We start from the raw sequence: 19300 nt of genomic DNA, 5'->3' as shown, positions 1-19300 counted from the left end.
GATGTGCTGTAGACCAGCGGGCCTCAAATGGGGGCAATTCGTTCCCGGCAAGGATGTTTGACAATGTCTGTAGAGATGTCTCGTTGTCACAACTGGGGGTAGAGCTGCCACTGGAATCTAGTGAGTAGAAGAGAGGGATGCTGATAAACATCCTACAGTTGTTGGGATAGCCTCCCACATCAAAGAATTATTTGTCCCCAAAATGTCAACAGTGCCAAGGTTGAGAAATCCTGCTAGTGAGCCTCCTTTTGCTCTGGTTCCCACACAAAACCAGCAGCTTCGGGGATTACTCAGAACAGTGCTACGAACAACACACTCAGAAAAACCTGTTATCCCCCAAATCAAAAGAGGTCGAAACCATTGTAGCTCTTTCTTAGTGGGAATTGGGATCAAGTGCAGTAATTTCCTTTCATTTTCAAGGGGAAACGGCAATATTTTCCCAGACCACTGGACCCCTAGAATCTTCGCTGAGGTAATTGGCCTTTGATTTTTCTTGGGGTTTCTCTCCCACCCTCTGGCATACATATGTCTTATTAAGGCATCTAGGCCATTTCCTGCTCACCGTGTCAATAAAGTAACGTATCGGCGTGATGTTCTGAGGAATATCGAGATGATCAAGCCCATGCAGACGAGACCTTGTCAGAGAGCAGAAGAGTCAACATAGGCCTGGGGTTACGACAGGGAGGGTGTTGTGCGATCCTGGTAGTTGAAAGCACACTCCCTCTGGCGAGCGTCCCTAATTTAGTATTGAAGGGGGAAAAGCATCTGCCAGATCAATAGCTGCATACAAAGTGCCAGGAGCTCTCTTGTATCATCCACTAAAGAGACTACATCTGGTCCAATACCTGAATAATTTTACAAGCATCCACAGTCATTCCCCAATAACTATCCTACTTGTGCACATGCCAAACAGATGAGCTAAATGCAGATACGGTCGAATAACCCGAGTGCTTCAAGAGTTAGATGGAAATAAGAATCTCTGTAGTTCCCCCAGGGGTAGGGCATTACTTTCAGTTTACTCTCCTATAGGAAGAGGAGATCTCAGGACATTTCCATGTGGCCCTACACGGGCTAGGGAACCAATATGGGGGTTCCTATAGTTGCTGAGGATGACCTATGACAAGTCCATTCAGGAATGGGAAAATGCACACAGTGTGGCTGAGTGGACCCCATTGGGACCCTGTGAGACAGCCACAAGCTAAATTTCATTTATCACCTGATTTCCACAAACGACACCCCTCCCCCACTCCAGGGGTCCAGAGGCTATTTGGGACTTTAGAGATTAGCACTGACTCAGAATCAATGTCCAGAAATCTCTAGAAGACCTAGATCCCCTTTCCTCTGTGCACAGTCGCCCTGGTGAATGGCTGCAGGTCTTCTGGAGAAGACCTGAAGATTTATGCTGGACATGTATGGCAATGTTGTATGGTCCTTCATCTAGGGAGGTCTCAGAACTCAGCATGCATCCGTTCAGCTGAAGTGCTGGCTAAAACGAAGACCGTCTGTGTCAGTAAGGCTGGGGAGGGCCTGAAAACTTGCATCTCTAACGAACTCCCAGGTGCTGCTGCTACTCCTTGGACACAGTTTGAGAATCTGACCTGAAGATTTCTGCCTTTGAACAGATTCAAGTCCGAGGCTTGGGTAACAGCCTGTCACCTTCCATTAAACAACTCAGGTTTTCTGGCCACTGGACCTAGGGATTTTCCAGTTACATGAGTCAACTAATTCTTAGTGGACTGTCCATCTCTTTTGGTGTTAGGGCCACCGTGAGCCATGAGCCAACATTTAAGATCCTGTGTGCTAAAGTATCCTGCCTGCTGCTCCAGGCGCTCTGCCCATTGCCGTCACGGCATCCCTCGTGCTCCTGGCTGTGAAGGCCTTGGCTTTGCCTCTCCGGGAGCCTGTCATTCGCTGAAATCAAGAAGTCGATGTTCATGAAGGTGTCTCCTTTCATCAATGGGTCCCTTAAGAAACCCCGAACAAGAGACTTAGCTTAAAACATCTGTCAAGCCTGGAGGAGACTGACCACAACAATATCAATCAAGAAAGACGTTTCCATGTTTCTTACTACTCTGTCTCCCTACGTCCCCATTCTGGGGGGACAGAATCTGTTGGTGGCAGAGAGAGAAGCTGACCTGAACCTCACCCCTACTGTATCCCCATTTGCTTACGGGACAAGAAGGAGGTTCATCTGCAGAGCAATGTTTTGGTTACTCCATGAATGTTAATTACTAAAATAAGGGTGTGTTTTGTGATTTGAAGTGACTGGAGCTCCACCTACATTAGTTAAGAGTGACCAGAGAGCTCGGGAGTCGGCCTGAGTTCCCATCCAGGTGATGGAAAAGAAACCTCCCGTGGAGTGGATTCTGAAAAATACTGGGGAGTACAAAGCAGGTTGCTTTGTCACTGAACTGCTTGTTCAAGGCACCGGCTATCGTGGCAAATGATGTGGAAACATATGGAAATGGTCACATCTCCTTAGAGAAGGCGAGACAAGGTGCTCCTAGGCACAGCCCCAGCTCCCCAGGCCCCCAAAGGACCACAGAGGCAGCGGGTGCTGATGGTACTATCCTGAGCGACGAGGATCCCGCTGTGGCCTAGAAGCTCGCTCACGGGCTCTTACACCCTCTGGCTCTCTTCCCCCTAGGTTGTTCCAGAGACTCTGCTAACGTGCCTATTACCCTCAGAGGGTGCAAAACAAGCCCAGAGTGCTTCTGAGTGTCAACCAGGGGACTGGGTGAAATGAAAGGCAGGTTCACGGAGTATCCTTCCGAAGGCTTAGGCTTTAGATTTGCCCGAGGTTCATTCTTTAGGTCCAAATACCTTTAAGTGGTTATAACCACTTTTTTTTCCAACCTACAACGTATGATAGCCCACAGTAAAAAACGATGCTAAAATCATTCACATTTGGGACAGATCAGCTGTGTTTTGGAAATTCAGCGGGAACACACAGGAGGCTGGAGGGCTGTCCTTACATATCTATTAGCGCTCGACCAACAGACACATTTGTGCTGCCCCCAGCGAGAGCCAGCGCTGTGGCTGGGACCTTTGATCTTGAGTCCCACTCCAGCATGTGGCACTACTAAGCGTAATCAAAGTGCAAACCTTTATAGAAAATTAGAGAGACTCTGAAAAGGGGACGGAGGCTTCCTTCCTCTAATTTCCTTTCCTGCCAGGTTCCCGGTCTTAAGTGGAAAACATTTGGACTTTTGATGAAATCTGCTAACACTTTGAGGGTATTTACACTGTATACAGTCAATTATTGGACTGTCCAAGATTATTTCCATTAGTGCGACTGACAGACTGTTTCTTGCCAGGGCATAGCCACAGTTTCCAGTGGCATGGGTATGAAATTGTCACCCTGTTCAGTGACATTAGACAAAGGAGACATCTCAGCTCGGGGGGAGCAGTGACAGGGTAAGGGGGCGAGGGGGTGACACACATACATCCAGGTTTTGATAATAATTTATTAAAAATTTACAGGATGAGTTGTTAATCCTTAAAGCCTATACTCATCAAAAGAGGTGCCCTCTCCAAATATTTCCGAACCATTAATTATAACTCAGATCAAGTTGTGAGAAAACTAGTAATTTTTTAAGATTAAATTCCTTTCAGATGTAACTGTCAGCCCACCTAAGAGAGTGGGAGAGAATTTCTGAATTAGAAATTGAAAGTGAAATTCCTGTTTTTTCCAGGTTGATCATGGTCACCTGCCCACCAAGGTTGTTGTTGAGTTTGAGCAACTGGGATGCACCTGGGTCCAGAGAAAGGTCCCAGGTAAGTGTGTAATTTGGGAGAGCTTGGTCCCAGGAAGGCTTTGTGTGTTGTATCTCATGGTTACTGCTGATTGTACCCCAGCAAATTGTCTTTAATACTGTAGTTATTAAGAAAATAAAAAAGCCCTGGCCGGTGTGGCTCAGTTGGTGGGAGTCATCCCATGCGCCGAAAGGTTGCTGGTTTGATTCTGGTCAGGGCACATGCCTGGGTTTCCATCTTGATCCCCGGGTCGGGGGGTGTAGGAGGCAGGTGACTGATGTTTCACTTTCACATCGATGTTTCTCTCTCTCCCTTCCTCTCTCTCTAAAAATCAATAATAATAATAAAAATATTTAAAAAGAAAAAAAGAGACATCTGAAGGACCACTGGAAAAGTTTAATCCAGCGCAGGGAAGTCCACACCTGGGCTGGTCGTTCACGGTCTCCTCCGACAGTGCCAAACCTGCCTGGCCAGTGTTCTCACTGTACTAGCTGTTGACTATTTTCAACATCACCCTGAATTGGTCTCATTAGTTGTATACACAGGCGAGCATCCATAGGGAGTCTAGCAAAGTCCAACTATAAATACCTGGGGTCAGGAGCCAACTGTTTAGAGTGTGGTCCACACTCAGTCACTGTAGTGGCGGATCACTCCAGAAGGCAGCTGACGTCTCTAGTTCTTAGCATCTTCTCCCAACTGGAAATACGACTAATCCTCACCTGGCTGCCTCATGAGACTTGTGTTGAGGTTCAAACCAGGCAGTAGATAGAAAAGCATTCGTTTATAAATTTGTTAACTAATTTCAAAGAAATACATAGTAATCGTGCATCCTTTAGAAATGCCAAAAAGCAGAGTATAAATAACTATTCACTTTCTCACCACACAAGGACAACTGTTAACATTTTTCAAATTTTCCTTCCAGCTTTCTATAAAAACTCTGACAATCCAACAACAGCTGCTGAGCGCAACAAAAATGGAATAAGCCCACTGCTGTCCTTCCTGCCGGGTGGGGACACAAACGGCTAAAGAAATGCTATGAGCGTAATAGGAAGAAATCCAAATAAAATAATAGTGGGAAGCTGCACCGTAAAATACAACGGCAGGTCTGACTCCCAAAGATGACAGATATTTTAAAATATTTATTCAGAAATAAGAGACACTTTTATACCCAAAGGCTTTTCCTTGGACACTGACTCAATTCTCTTCTAAGGGAAGCTGTCATTGTATTGCTGCCGTAAAATTCCAGTTACACCAAAACAAACTCGATGCCATGACCAGATTGGCCTTATTTCCTGAGCGTTATGCTCAGTCAACAACTGCGTTTCCTGTGCTCTCCTGCCAGACGCGCCGACAACTCACTGTCGCTCCGGCGGCCACGCCATCTGTTTATACATATTGGTTTCAAATCGTCAGGCATCTTCGAACGGATGGGTAAGGACCTTCCTGGGACAGAAAACCCAGTGTGTTAGAAGCACTTAAGCACATACAGGGTTATGTGGGCTGATGCTTTCCACAAAGGTTTTAATTCTTTATTATTTTCTTCTCAAAAGAGAACTGCTGCTGTTACAGGAAATGGTGCTCATCGCACGTATCCGGGAAGGCACTGTCCTCCTAGGTGACTGTTTCAGGAACATTTAACCCCCAGCCTTGCCCAGCCTCCTCTCAGTCCTCTGCCTACCCCTGGGCTCCCCCAAAAGGCGACACTTCCCGTCTGCGTAAACCCTTATAGACCTGGGAATGTGCTAAATAGAGGGTCGCAGGCCCTACTTGGGGTTCTGATCAGGTTCTCTGGGGGTGGGCCTAGGGTCCTGTATTTGTAATAAGCTCTTCAGTTTCCTTCTCTGTAAAATGGGGGTAACAATGGTTCCCACCCCACAGGGAGCTGTGGAAATGAATGAATTATTTTACAGAGAGCGCTTCGACCACTGCCGGGCGCCCAGCTCTACACGAGGGACCATCATTGCCTTTGCTGTTCTAACACGGCCAGCCAATCGTAAACAGGTGTTTTGGAAATACTGCCTATTAGTTTTCTTAAAGTTCCATGTGCATAAAAATCATCTGGGGGTTTCCAGACGCAGGTGCCTGGAGCTTCACCCCTTCCCCGAGATTCTGATCTAGTAAGGTGGACACCTGCCTGGGGATCTGCATCCCCGTGTTTCCTTAAGGGGGGAAATGGAGCACCGGCGGGTGGACTGCAAACCAGGGGTTTTCCTTTTCCCATTCCTAATCCCCAAGGCCAAGAAACTGGCCTCTCAGACTGGGGCGAAGATGAAGCCCATTCAGACAGAGGGAGCTGTGGGAGCTGTTTGATAACACGGTGAAGGACGACTGGGGACTCTTGGTTCCCACTTCATCTGCGGAGGGCCCACACTGCCTGTCTGGGGCTGGCTCGCGTGGGGTGAGGAAACAGATGCTGCTTCTGCAGGCTGCCCTGAGTGAGCCCCGGAAAGCTGCTCTAGCCGGGCTTGGCAGGCCCACCTCTCCCGGCAGTGGGGCCTGACCAGAGCTCTCCTCCCCTAACCTGTCCTGCACCAGGCCAGCCTGGGCCTACTCAGGCCAGCTCCAGGGGCTGTTGAAGACCTGGCCTGGAATCCGTTGCTTCTGCAGCTGCAGTTCACAGAGACCCCAGGCTGCCTGGAAGAAAGCCGTGCACATCCCTGGCAAGCCCACGAAGCTCCCATGCCCAGGCAGGAACGCCGGAGAACCCTTACACCACATGCCTGTGCCACGGAGCCAGCCCCAACTCGCTTGTGCTCTGACCTCTCAAACTTGAGATTTAAAGGGCGAGTGCTCCAAAAGTGAGACGACAAGGCTCGAGCTTCTCTAATGAACAGCATTCCTTCCCCGACGTCCACTGGTGATTATGCAAATTATATATTTAAACGTAATCAATCCTTCAACCTCCTGGAACCTGATCAAGCCTGGATCTGTCCATAAACAAAGACATTACGTAGTTAGCAGATAGGTATTTAAATGGAGACAACCACGTCCTTGCTTTTAGTAAACATTATTGCTTTTTATAGAAAATTAGATATAGGCTATGTTATAATAAGGTGGAATTAACATTTAAAAAAATGCTTTCCTTCAAACTCCTGTAATTTTTCTCCTGTCCTTTCTAAATCCAAGTCCATGTACTTTCTCCTCCTAAAATGTTCTCTCTGGGCAGGCCTGTCTCAAATACTTGAGAAGCCGGGGTGAGAGAAGACCCCTGGCCTGAGACGCCCCCTCTCAGCACCGACTCCAGCGTCACCAGTGGAAATCCCGGCTCACTCCTCCAGATTCTTTTTGCATAGCTGCCCGTTGGCCTTCTCTTGGTCTGAGGGGCAAATCCACTCCTGGCATGACGGGCCCCCAGGAGAACAGATGGGCAAAAGGCCTGCAGAGTTAGGCAGTAGAGTCGGGAATTCCAGGGTCCCAGGAGCCCTGAGCAAGAGTGGGGGAGTGGGCTCTGGGTGAGCACATCCCTTTGGAAGTCCCAAATCTTGCCCTTATGGGGAGGAACACAACTGGAGGAGGACTGGAACGCGGCCCTCTGAAGTACAGGGCTCAGGACAGGAACCCAGGCTGCCCTATTCTGAGAGCAGTGCAGTGTGTATATTTATCTCTACAAAATATATAGTATATTTTACCTACGTGAATCCCTTGGTCTGGATGTTCTATCAACACGATCTGCACAAACCACTGTCACAGATTCCAAGGTTCTAGAAGGCAAGAACCAGACAGAGAACACTTTCTTTGTGTAGCACCTAGTTTATTTAGGCAGAGATACCTCTTGATGTTATGGTATAAGGACGATTATGTAAACTGCCTGCTGAAATCCTCAAAAGGGAATAGGGAATATTTATTTGGAAGTCACAGTATAAGCAAGGGTTGTGTGGCACTGTCAAAAAAACACAGATGTAAAAAAAAAAAAAGGTCTCACTAACAGATTCAGACAGAGTTTTGAAGGTTCCTAAATCAGTCTCCTGCCCATGGCCCAGGGCTTGCCCTCCTGAGAGCCCAGCTCTCCCGCATCTAGGTAACACTCAGCCCTTCCTGCCCCGCGCCCGCCCCAAGCCTTCCCCCAGCTCTCAGGCCACGGTCACCTCCCCAGGGCTCCCACAGCTCCACCCCATAGCTCTGACCACCCGGCTGCAACTGCTCCTTGCCCATGAGCCTCTCCACTGAGCTGGCGCGCCCTGAGGTCTGTGCTGTACGTATCAGCCACAGCATTCCCACGGCTCGTCCTGGGACTTGGCACATGCTAAATCTCACTTCAGGCCTCTTGCCTGCTCACCAGCAGCAGTAAGGATTCAGAGCCAATGCAGTTTTGGAGTGTTTGCTCTTCATTACCAGGGACTCCAAGTGCCGCCAGATTCAAGCAAAATACCACTTTAACTCCTGGAAGGAAAAGATGAAAGTAAACCGAACACCTGAACGTGCGGTGTTACAAACATGGAGAGCACTGGGGGCACATATGAATGTCACATATGTGCCACTCTGAAGTGTTTAAATGTCACTCATTTGTAAAGTTGACCTAGGGTTACATGCCTTTAAAAGGGACGCATTTGTTAAAAAGACAGTTTTCACACTTTTCCAGAAAAACTTTATATACACACACAAGTGTGTTATCATTTTATCTGGAGATCTCAAAAGCTGACTCTTACAGAAATCGGGTTGAGGGTGTGAGGGACACCTATCAGAAACTGTCTGTACTTATGTGAAAGATGGCACTCTGTATCTATTTTAAGCAAGTTTAATTACATGCACTGTATCTATTTTAAGCAAGTTTAATTACATGCACTGTATCTATTTTAAGCAAGGTTGATTACATGCATGGGGCGGATTACTTCAAGGAAAGGAATGTTATGGAAAAGCAAGTGTCTTTTGACGTGAATCCCCGTGTGTCATTACTACCTGCAGTCCAGGACTACTGGTTTCAGAATATTAAACACTGGGCAATAACAGCAAAGACAGCCCAAATATTCAAAGATACTGAATGTCTGCAGGGGTCTGATAACTTTCTGAATCTTTCTTAGAAACCTCCATAAAGGAAAGACAGCCCCAGGGGGGTAGGTGATTGCTCCAAATGACAGTGACCCTCCCGCTGGCTGCTGCCCTGACTTTCTCTGCAAGTTTTCTGCGAGGAGTCAGGAGGAGAGGAGGCCTCGGGGTCTGGTTCCTGCTTCTGCCGCTCCCACCTTCCACCTCTCTCAGCTTCCATTCTCTTTCCTGCTCGGAATGCTCTGTGTGAGTCCCAAGGCCGGGGCTCAAAGATGCTGCCACGGTTCCATCCCAGGCAGGTCCAGGGATTCGCTTCGAAAGCCAGCAGCTTGTCTGCATGTTCCCTCTGGAAAACTGGGGTAACCTCGGTTTCGAGCAAGGCCTGAAGGTCCTCCTACCAGCTTCTGGGGTCCAATCAGGACAGCTTGTGCCACACCGTGCAAGCTCCTGTCTCACCCTTTAGGGCAGCCATCCCTTCGTAAAGAGGATGGGAGTCAGGAGCTAAAAGGGTTTCAGAAAATTCTCACAATGAGAATGAAAAACCAGACTAGCTGGGTAACTTCATCTTTCATCTTAATGACAGATACTTGGTTCTCCAAGTTCAGCCTTTATCTGAAAACTCAAAGCAAACCACAAGCACGCTTGGCCTGCTCATTCGGCGTGCCCTGAGCGGACCTTTCACTACCTACCTTCAGTTCTGCAACACCCATCACCCTGGAGCTGGGGCCTCGGGCCCTGCTCACCTGTGAGTCTTCACCGACCATGCTGCCGTGGATCTGTCTCATCTTTGCTTAAATTCAGAACCTGTCTCTATCACTTACCTATATGAGTTGGTAAATGAGGCAATTAATCACTGCCAAAGGCTGGGATGATTAAAACTCACCTGCATCTCAGCAGCTTTCTCTCGGATTCCCTGATATCATCATCGAGCCTCTCCATGAGCCTCTACATGCCTTGTGCTTCCCACTAGACTGTCAGCCTTTTGAGGGGAAGACATGTCTCTTTCTTTTGATTATCCACAGAGTATCATTTAAAGTTACATTTTCTGAACACTTTGGGGGGGGGGGTAGGGAGAAGGGGCCTTTATTTTTAGCAAGATAGTTTGCATGAACAAATAGTAATTAACAGCTCTGCCTCGCCCATTCCCATTCTCAGCAGGGCCCTCAAAGGAGCCATTGATAAATGCTCCAGGCTCCATCCATAACAAATGATAAGACTTCCCCAACTGAGCCAGGCCTGGGAACCCTGGGGCCTACAGACTGAAGATGCTGGAAGCCCAGGCCTGGAGCAAGGGGGGCCCCTCAAGGTAAGCAGTTAGTTACCCAAGGCTCTGGGAAGGTATATATCTGGTTACTGTGTAGCTGCTACCTGCATGTAGCACGTACCTGGGAAGCTTATTATATAGAGGCTCGCGTGCAGAACCTCCCCTAGGGAGGGAAGCTGATGGGACTAAACCACCAAGGTCTGACAGACACTTCCCTGGTGACAGGCCAGTTCTGAGCTCTCTCCGGGCTCCTGCAGGGCCTTTGGTTCAGACCCCAGAGGGGGCGGTGCCTCTCCCCGCGGCCAGCGGCGCGGGGCGGCGGTTGCAATGGGTTGACCCAGCCTGCGCCGACCGTGGCCCGCCGACGGCTCCTGGCAGACAACCTCGTGCTCCCCAAAACTTCTGCAGGGTGCTGGCGGCCTCCGCGCTGCCCCAGCTTCCCGAAGGGTGGCACCTGGAAGAGCAAGCGACTTAAAAACCAGTAAGACAAGCCGCGCTCCCGCTGCGCAGAAGCGACTGGTGTCTTCGTCTAAAATAAAAAGGTCTCTGTCTGCAAATCCCGTTTGCTCGACCGGTAATCCACCCCCGCCCCCAGCCCGGCGCGTCCGCCGCGTACAGCTGTTTTTAATCCCCGCTTTTCTCACTTGGCGTCCCGGGCTCCTCCGGCTGACCAGACGCGGAGCCACTTAGCGTTTCCCCTCCCCCCGCCGGGGCCTGTGGTCCCTCCGCCGTCTCCTCTTTCCCCGCCTGCATCCCCTGGGGCAGAGTGTGGGAAGAACGAGTTTCCGCCCGGTCTGCTCGCCACTCGCCGACTTGGGTCCCTTCCGGACGCAGCCTGCGCACCCGGCTCCTCCCCCGGCCGTTCCACCGAGGCCGCGCTCCGGGGCCGGGACGCAGGGCCGAGCCGCCCGCCGGGGCGCAGCAGCCAAGCCGCGCCCCAAGCAGCTCTTGGAAGGGCTCCCGCCTGCCTGCAGCTGGGGAATCCACTCGGCGGGGAGAATCCGTGCCAGGGAATCCAGCTCTCCGGACTCGAGCTGCAAACAAAAAGCTCAGTTCTTGCTCCCACCCCCCCACCCCCTCCGCCCCAGGACGGGCGCCCGAAGAAACAGTTTTCTGCAGAGATGCAACAAGTAGCACCCGCAGCTCGCAGAGCGCCCTGCGCCGCCTGACTTGGCTGCGCGAAGCGAGTCTGCAGAGACCCAGGCCAGACACCGGACAAAGGGCGGAGGAGGGGCTGGACCGCGCAGCGGAGTCCCGAAAGAGGCCATTTAGTGACTCTGGCCAGGCCAAAGGGAATGCAGAGGAGACACAGAGCCGGCGGGCCAAGAGGACGATCCGGCAGCTGCGCGCAGGGCGGGCGGCGATGGAGGCTGCCCGCGCCGTGCGCTTCCTGCTCGTGGTGTGCGGCTGCCTGGCGCTCCCGCCCTGGGCCCAGCCCGTGTGCCCGGAGCGCTGCGACTGCCAGCACCCCCAGCACCTCCTGTGCACCAACAGGGGGCTCCGCGCCGTGCCCAAGACCAGCTCGCTGCCGAGCCCCCAGGACGTGCTCACCTACAGCCTGGGCGGCAACTTCATAACCAACATCACCGCTTTCGACTTCCACCGCCTGGGGCAGCTCAGACGGCTGGACCTGCAGTACAACCAGATACGCTCCCTGCACCCCAAGACGTTCGAGAAGCTCTCGCGGCTGGAGGAGCTCTACCTGGGGAACAACCTCCTGCAGGCGCTCGCCCCGGGCACGCTGGCCCCGCTGCGCAAGCTGCGCATCCTCTACGCCAACGGGAACGAGATCGGCCGCCTGAGCCGAGGCTCCTTCGAGGGCCTGGAGAGCCTGGTCAAGCTGCGGCTAGACGGGAACGCCCTGGGGGCGCTGCCGGACGCGGTCTTCGCCCCTTTGGGCAACTTGCTCTATCTCCATCTGGAGTCCAACCGGATCCGCTTTCTGGGCAAGAACGCCTTCGCCCAGCTGGGCAAGCTGCGCTTTCTCAACCTCTCTGCCAACGAGCTGCAGCCCTCCCTGCGCCACGCGGCCACCTTCGCCCCGCTGCGCGCCCTGTCCACGCTCATCCTGTCGGCCAACAGCTTGCAGCACCTGGGGCCGCGCGTCTTCCAGCACCTGCCGCGCCTCGGCCTGCTCTCGCTCAGGGGCAACCAGCTCACGGACCTCGCGCCCGAGGCCTTTTGGGGGTTGGAGGCCCTGCGGGAGCTGCGCCTGGAGGGCAATCGGCTGAGCCAGCTGCCCGTGGCGCTGCTGGAACCTCTGCGCAGCCTGGAAGCGCTGGACCTGAGCGGCAACGAGCTGTCCGCTCTGCACCCCGCTGTCTTTGGCCACCTGGGCCGGCTGCGCGAACTCAGCCTACGCGACAACGCGCTCAGCGCCCTCTCTGGGGACATCTTCGCCGCCAGCCCTGCCCTCTACCGGCTGGACCTAGACGGCAACGGCTGGACCTGCGACTGCCGTCTGCGGGGCCTGAAGCGCTGGATGGGCGACTGGCACTCTCAAGGCCGGCTTCTCACCGTCTTTGTGCAGTGTCGCCACCCCCCGGCCCTGCGGGGCAAGTACCTGGATTACCTGGACGACCAACAGCTGCAGAACGGGTCTTGCGCCGATCCCTCTCCCTCGGTTTCCCCGACCCACGATGGCGAGCGGCGGCCCTTACCCACAGCCACGAGGGAGGAGATGGCGCCCCCTGCAGGTGGCCTCGCGGAGGCGCCGCCGCCGCCGCAGCCCCGGGGGCGGTTACTGCCTGGGGCGCCCTGGGCGGGGGCCTCCAGGGAGCTCTTGGGCAACCGCAGCGCCCTGAGGCTGAGCCGATGGGGTCCAGGCCTCCAGCAGCCAGGGCCCTCCCCCGCTGCTGCGGCGGGCCCGGCGCCACACCCCCTGGACCTGCTGGAGAAGCCCAGGGGGGGGCGTCCGACGCCGGCCGGTCCTGCCCACGCGGAGCCCACCGCGCCCTCCGCGCCGCCGCCCGCCGGCGACCTCTGGCAGCGCGCGGCGCAGCAGCTCCTGGCGGCGCAGCAGCAGGAGAGCGCCGCGGGGCCCGACGGCGGGGTGGGCCCGCCGCCGCTGGTGTCCGACCCCTGCGACTTCAACAAGCTCATCCTGTGCAACCTGACCGTGGAGGCCGTGGGCGCCGACAGCGCCTCGGTGCGCTGGGCGGTGCGCGAGCACCGCAGCCCCCGGCCGCTGGGCGGCGCGCGCTTCCGCCTGCTCTTCGACCGCTTCGGCCAGCAGCCCAAGTTCCACCGCTTCGTCTACCTGCCCGAGCGCAGCGACTCGGCCACGCTGCGCGAGCTGCGCGGGGACACCCCCTACCTGGTGTGCGTGGAGGGCGTGCTGGGGGGCCGGGTGTGCCCGGTGGCCCCCCGCGACCACTGCGCCGGGCTGGTCACCCTGCCGGAGCCCGGGAGCCGCGGCGGCGTGGACTACCAGCTGCTGACCTTGGCCCTGCTGGCCGTCAACGCGCTGCTGGTGCTGCTGGCCTTGGCGGCCTGGGCGTCGCGCTGGCTGCGGAGGAAGCTGCGGGCCAGGAGGAAGGGCGGGGCGCCGGTCCACGTCCGCCACATGTACTCCACCCGACGGCCGCTGCGCTCCATGGGCACCGGCGTGTCCGCCGACTTCTCGGGGTTCCAGTCGCACCGGCCGCGCACCACCGTGTGCGCGCTGAGCGAGGCGGACCTCATCGAGTTCCCCTGCGACCGCTTCATGGACAGCGGGGGCAGCGGCGGGGCGGGCAGCCTGAGGCGGGAGGACCATCTCCTGCAGCGATTTGCAGACTAGGTCCGGGCCTGCGGGGGCGTGGAGACCACGCGCTGACCTTGCGGAGCCAGCTGTCCGTGGCGCCCTTCAACCCACCTCAGGGGAAGCTCTCATTTTATCAGACCGTCTCCTTCTGCCCTTTTGCGCTTTTGGCCAGGGAGGCCAAAGGGGACAGCCGGCCAATTTGGCACCCCCCCACCCCCCCAATCCCAGCACTCACTGGTGAAGTAAATGGATGGTACTTGGTGGTCAAGGCCACGAGCAGGGGGACGCATGGATGGCGGGGTCCGGAGGTGGGAGGCCTCTACGCCGAGACCTTGGCGAAGCTCTGAGATTGCCTTTTGTGGCGTTGGAATCCAGTAGCCCGACCCTCTTGGGGGTGGAAATAGGGGGTTGTGCCCCCAACATGTCCAGAAAGAGATTTGGATACAAACTTTTTATTTGTTGAGTGTCAAAAAAAAAAAAAAAAAAAAGTGTTTTGGTTCTATTTAAGGAAAAAGGAACTTATTACCATTACCAAGGAGGCTTGGCCAGGGCCTCCAGGGGTCTGGAGGTTTCTGCCAAGGAGGGTGATGTAAGCAGGTGGTCAAGGTTAATACATTCACCGAGAAACTCTTTTATGGTGGTTAATAGAACATTCAGGATAACTTAACGTTTAAATGATTAGAGACGCTATTTTTTGTTCAACAATGTGAAGAGCTCTGACATTTAACAAACTGACAAACTCAAGGACTATTTTAGTTGAGCCGAGTGGTTCAGCAATTTTCTTTTTAACATTAACACCACAAGTATGTCTGCTGACCTTGAGGTTAACTAAGATTACACACCTTCTTTGCAGAAGGCTACGTGTGCAAGACTTCTCTGTCAGGGTTGCTCCTGTGGCTTTGTAATTTTTAAACCTATAGATGGAAAAGGAAATTTCAATGCCAGACTTGATCAAAGAATGTACGTAATGCGTATTGACTGATGACCCATAGGGAACCCCAGTGTTCTAGTTTGCTTAGCGCATCTCTGGCACTGTATCCATCCAGGCTGGAATAAATGCAGTGTGCTACTTTGCATGTTTTTATCAGTGACACGCAGCTGACTGTGCCCTACTTGTCCAGAGTTGCACAGCGAAGTGATAAAGGTCATTTCCTAATAGGGGAGCAAAGGTGATTGTCAGTTAATAGTGTGTGTTTGGTCATATTACTGTCTCACTCCATATGAAATAGTAGAAGGGAAGAAATTATTGGAAAAAAATGTGAAAAAATGTCCATCGGTGGTTGTCTTTCTACTAAAACCAGAAGATTGTTATGAGTACTTAAACCTCACTGTGAAATAATTCTGTATTTTGCAAGTTAGTCCCTCCACTACCCTGTGTTTTACGGTGTTATTAAATCTTATCTTGTAGTTAATAATTGCAGTATTTCTTTTCCATGTTTTTGTGTTAAACTTAGGGTTAGGCTCCTTTATTTTGCTGTTGTTTTCAATTATTTGAGATACTTGCATTTCCTGATATTTATGAAGTACATGTTTATCACTAAATGTAGTGCCTTGGTTTACATTAATGATTTTGTATGTGGTCTAAAAGTGTGGTCACCAAGAGGGTGTACACAGTTGCATTTACTGTGGTTGTGGTTCACTGGCAGTGGGGTGTCGTGGAGGCCACTGCATTGGTGCTGAGGCTAACAGTGCATCTCCTGTTTAGGGCCTGAAGCCCCTGAGGGTCCTGATGACTCAGGGAATCTATCACAGTCCAGGGGTCCTTCACCCCCAGTCCACCCCTTTTATGTTTGGCCTCCACCGAGCCAGGCCTGCCCTTGTCCCCACAGCTGAGTGGAGAGCCAGGGATCTAAATGAACTGATCTTTGTTTATGTTCAGATGAATAAATGTCCAGACCACTTAAAGTACAGCTGCTTTCCTGGCAATCTTATCCGTGGTGGGGCCAAAACTTAATAAACCACAGGAAATAGACTGTCCTTCTTAGTTTGCTGCCAGAGCTCGTTTCAGATTCCAAGTTTGCTGGTACATGGGAGAGGTGTAGTTGTTTGCTCTTATTGGCAACCTTTGGGCTATTTTGCTCCTTTTCTGTTCCCAGCTTTTTTCATCCATCGAGCGAGTGCATCTCTTAGCTGTTTCTCTTGCACAGCTGTGTAGTTTTGAGTCCCATTGAAAGTCTGGAAAAGACCTCTGGTTTTCCCACGACCCACCCTGTTAACTGCAGAGCATCCCTGAAAATGCCTAATGCCTGGATCTATGTAAAAACAGATTCACTGGAGAGTCTTTCAGTGGGAAATGAATATATGCTATCCATTATTATGTTCAGTTATGTCAATAAATCCACTTACTGATAGAGATGTTTTATTCTTGGAGTTTCCAGTATTTTATACACCTGCCTAATGCTACACTGCATTTTTCTATACCAGTTTCCATCAGTGACAATGAAATGTAAGCATGAATTCTTTCTCCCCTCTTTCAGTGTGTGTTTTTTTTATTATTATTAATTTCCATTTTCACAGTAGAGTACGGACCTTATTTTTAAGAAATGGTTGTGTGACTTGAGGCCCAAAGAAAGAATGAGGTGACTCTAAGAGCAGGTGGTCACCGTGCTATGAAAATGCTATTGAGACACCAATGACAGCAAGGTGGTTGGGTCTCAGCAGGCATCAGCTGTTTAAAGGAAACTGAATTAAAAGTCAAGCCCTTTGACTCACATGGTCAATAACAGGAAAGAATTATCTTGAACTAGAGGTCATTTTTGCAGTTACAAAGTTTATGAAAGGATAAAATTCTTAAAGAGAAAAGAATCAGTTTTATATGAGGTAAGAGTGTTCAGTTAAGGATTCACCGAAGCAGCCTGGAGTGGGGGGGGGGCCCTCAGCTCGCCCAGTAAGATTATTGCTGTCATAGGCAGGTCATTCTGTGATCCTGCCGGATAAAAATCAGGGTGTGATCAGAACAGTCATTAATTTGCCGTGTGCTTGGTTTTCACCAGAAGTACAGCAATACGGGCAGCTACTGCATTTTAAACCATTACCAAAACGGAATCCTACTCAGCCTCCTACCTTCCCCATCTCGGAGAATTACGGCATCACGAAAGCTCAGAAGGACGTGAAGGAAACGGTGGGGGCATCCGAGTCGCCTGAGGCTGCGTCCGCTCCGTTCATGAGTCTCTTGGTGCCTGAGCTCCTGCGCCGGTTAAAGCGCGAGTGCCGAAGGCCTGGCTGCAGGCTGTTGTGACAGGTCAGAGAGTAAACGGGTTTTGAGACGTGGCCTTCGCAGTGCTCTCCTGTGCAGGGGACACCAGGTTGTATGGTGCACTGTAGAAACTTCATGGAAGAGACATCTGTGCTCAAGCCCTAACCCGTCAGCACCTTCGGGTCCTGAGATTACAGCCTCCCTCTCTGCTTCCGATTGATTGAGTCTCTTCTGAAATCTAGTGTGGAAGGATAGCTCTTGACATACTTTCTGATTATTTAACAAATGCGGATCTATTAGCGTTTGAGCAAACTTTTCTGTGTTTAGTTAGCTCTTAGCATAAATTAATTCGTTCTTTAGATTGAAATGAAGGATTGTGTAGATGGTCTTGCTTGTATAGCCCTCCCCCCATTTCCATTAACTTAGTGATAGCATCTCCAAGTCTGCTTTTACCCTTAGTTTACTTAAAAGGATACTTTGCACCAACGGTTCTTTTTCCCCCTAGGGATTTCAAGTCACTTCATCTTTCTCAGTCAGGTGGCAAATAGTATTCTTTTCATTTTGCTTGGGAGACTGGACTGGTATTTGGAGATTATAGCTACATTAATTACTGAAATGGGTGGAAATGTAGCTTCCTGATTCCTGGTTGCTTTATCTTGGGGCAAAGTACCTGAATATCCCATTGCATGTGTGTGAGAGATTTTAAGCTCCGGGAGATGTGATTCCTTATCGACCCAGGCTTTATACGTTGGCTGTAGATTGGCATCAGAAGCTGGACAGAAATAAATTGTCATGCTCTGCATTTGAAGCAACAGCCTCTCCTGACATAATATTTCTTTCAAACTCAACAAAGCTTTATCTCGCGAGTCCTGAGACAGAGCAGGACTGTTGTGTGTTAAGAGCAGCCGAGGCCATGTAGCAGTAATTCACCTTTCTAGGTTATAGTTTTTAATTAAGTAATGCTTACCCCACAGCTGATTTGACACTTAACTCTCAGTATATGCTCACTGTAGTGTGTAGAGATATACTTTTAACGGTGACCACCCTCTTATACCCTTTTCTCCCTACTATGGTGGTCTTGTAAGGGTTTTTACTTTAGGTAATTAAAATGATTGCAAATAATAACAAACACCCATATTAGCACCACTCAATAACAGTTAACATTTTGTGATGTTTGTTTTCAGCCTTAAATATCCCTAATGACAAACCCCCTGATTTCCTTCTCCACCCCCTGACCTCAAAACCAACTACCATTGTGAGTTGTGGTTCCCTCTAGCAGTCAAGCCTCCTTACTCACAGAAGTGATGTTGTTTAACGTCACAGCAAACACTGAATTAGCGAATGCGGGACCATTGCTCCCAGGGGAAATTCAGGGCTAGGTTCCTGCAGACCTCTGGGCGCATTCCCATCAACCTGTCAATACATAACCTTATTGTATGTGTGTTTCTGTTTAAAGACAGTCAAACCTGAGAAAATGAGAGGGGAGAGAGAAAATAATAACATGACAAGTAAAGGCAATGCATGATCCTACATTAAACCCGGGGATAACAGCTAACAAGGCATTCCTGGGAGAGCTGATTTGGGAATACGGGCTGTGGATTAGATAATAGCATTTTATTACTGTTAACTTTTCCGATCTTGATAATTGTTCTATGTTATTTAAGCGAATGCTTGTTCTTAGGAAGTAGATCAGAAACATTTAGAGATAAAGGAGGGTGATGTCTGCAGTTTACTCTTCAATAGCTGAGAGAGAGACTGTTAAAGCAAATGGGGTGAAATAGCAAAGGCTGGTGAAGCTGATTAAAAGGAATCCACGAAGGTTTTGAAATATTTTTGCAGCTTTTTAATAAGCTTAAAATAAGTTTCTTTTCCTTAAAGAACCAAATAAGAAAGAGAATAAGTGATGCCGACAGGGTATAAGGAGGCTCGGCCTACGCAAGATTAACACCAAACAAAACCAGAAGGCTGGTGTGTGTGTGTGTTGCTTACATAGTGATTCTTGAAATCCGGTTGTGTGACCCATCCAGATCTTCTCCTTTATCAAAGGTGATTTTGACCATTTCGTTTTTTTAATTTTCCATATATATCTTAAAATCAGCTTGTTATTGCTGCAAAAAAAAAAAAAAAATGCCTGGTGGGCTTTTGACTCGTATTGCATTAACTCTGTAGATCAATTGGGCGTCCTCAGGAGTATTGACAAGCCCAGTGTAGCTCATTGCCACAGAGAAAACAACGTATTTGCTTTCAATATTGCCTGCATCAAAGGTACTATTAACCGACAGCATGCAACAGCTTATGAAGGGAGAGCTATAGCTGAGGTTTGTATCTTAGTTTTATATATTATTTCACACAGGTA

General features: G+C 50.8%; 1 protein-coding gene across 1 annotated transcript; it reads left to right on the top strand.

Moving 5' to 3' along the window:
• The first annotated feature begins 8032 nt into the window (after window positions 1-8032).
• TRIL (TLR4 interactor with leucine rich repeats) lies at window positions 8033-16103 on the top strand. Its single transcript, XM_081147884.1, has one exon. The coding sequence runs from the start codon at window positions 11367-11369 to the stop codon at window positions 13782-13784; it is 2418 nt and encodes an 805-aa protein (XP_081004010.1). The 5' UTR covers window positions 8033-11366; the 3' UTR covers window positions 13785-16103.
• Window positions 16104-19300: the final 3197 nt, after the last annotated feature.

This window comes from Miniopterus schreibersii (genome assembly GCF_964146895.1).
Source record: "Miniopterus schreibersii genome assembly, chromosome: 9".
Classification (NCBI taxonomy): domain Eukaryota; kingdom Metazoa; phylum Chordata; class Mammalia; order Chiroptera; family Miniopteridae; genus Miniopterus; species Miniopterus schreibersii.
The sequence above is the reverse complement of the archived record's forward strand: the minus strand, read 5'-3'. Positions and strand labels throughout refer to the sequence as shown.

Bases quoted from the DNA above. Each gene is read 5' to 3' on its own strand.
- TRIL (XM_081147884.1), top strand. From the start codon at position 11,367: ATGGAGGCTGCCCGCGCCGTGCGCTTCCTGCTCGTGGTGTGCGGCTGC.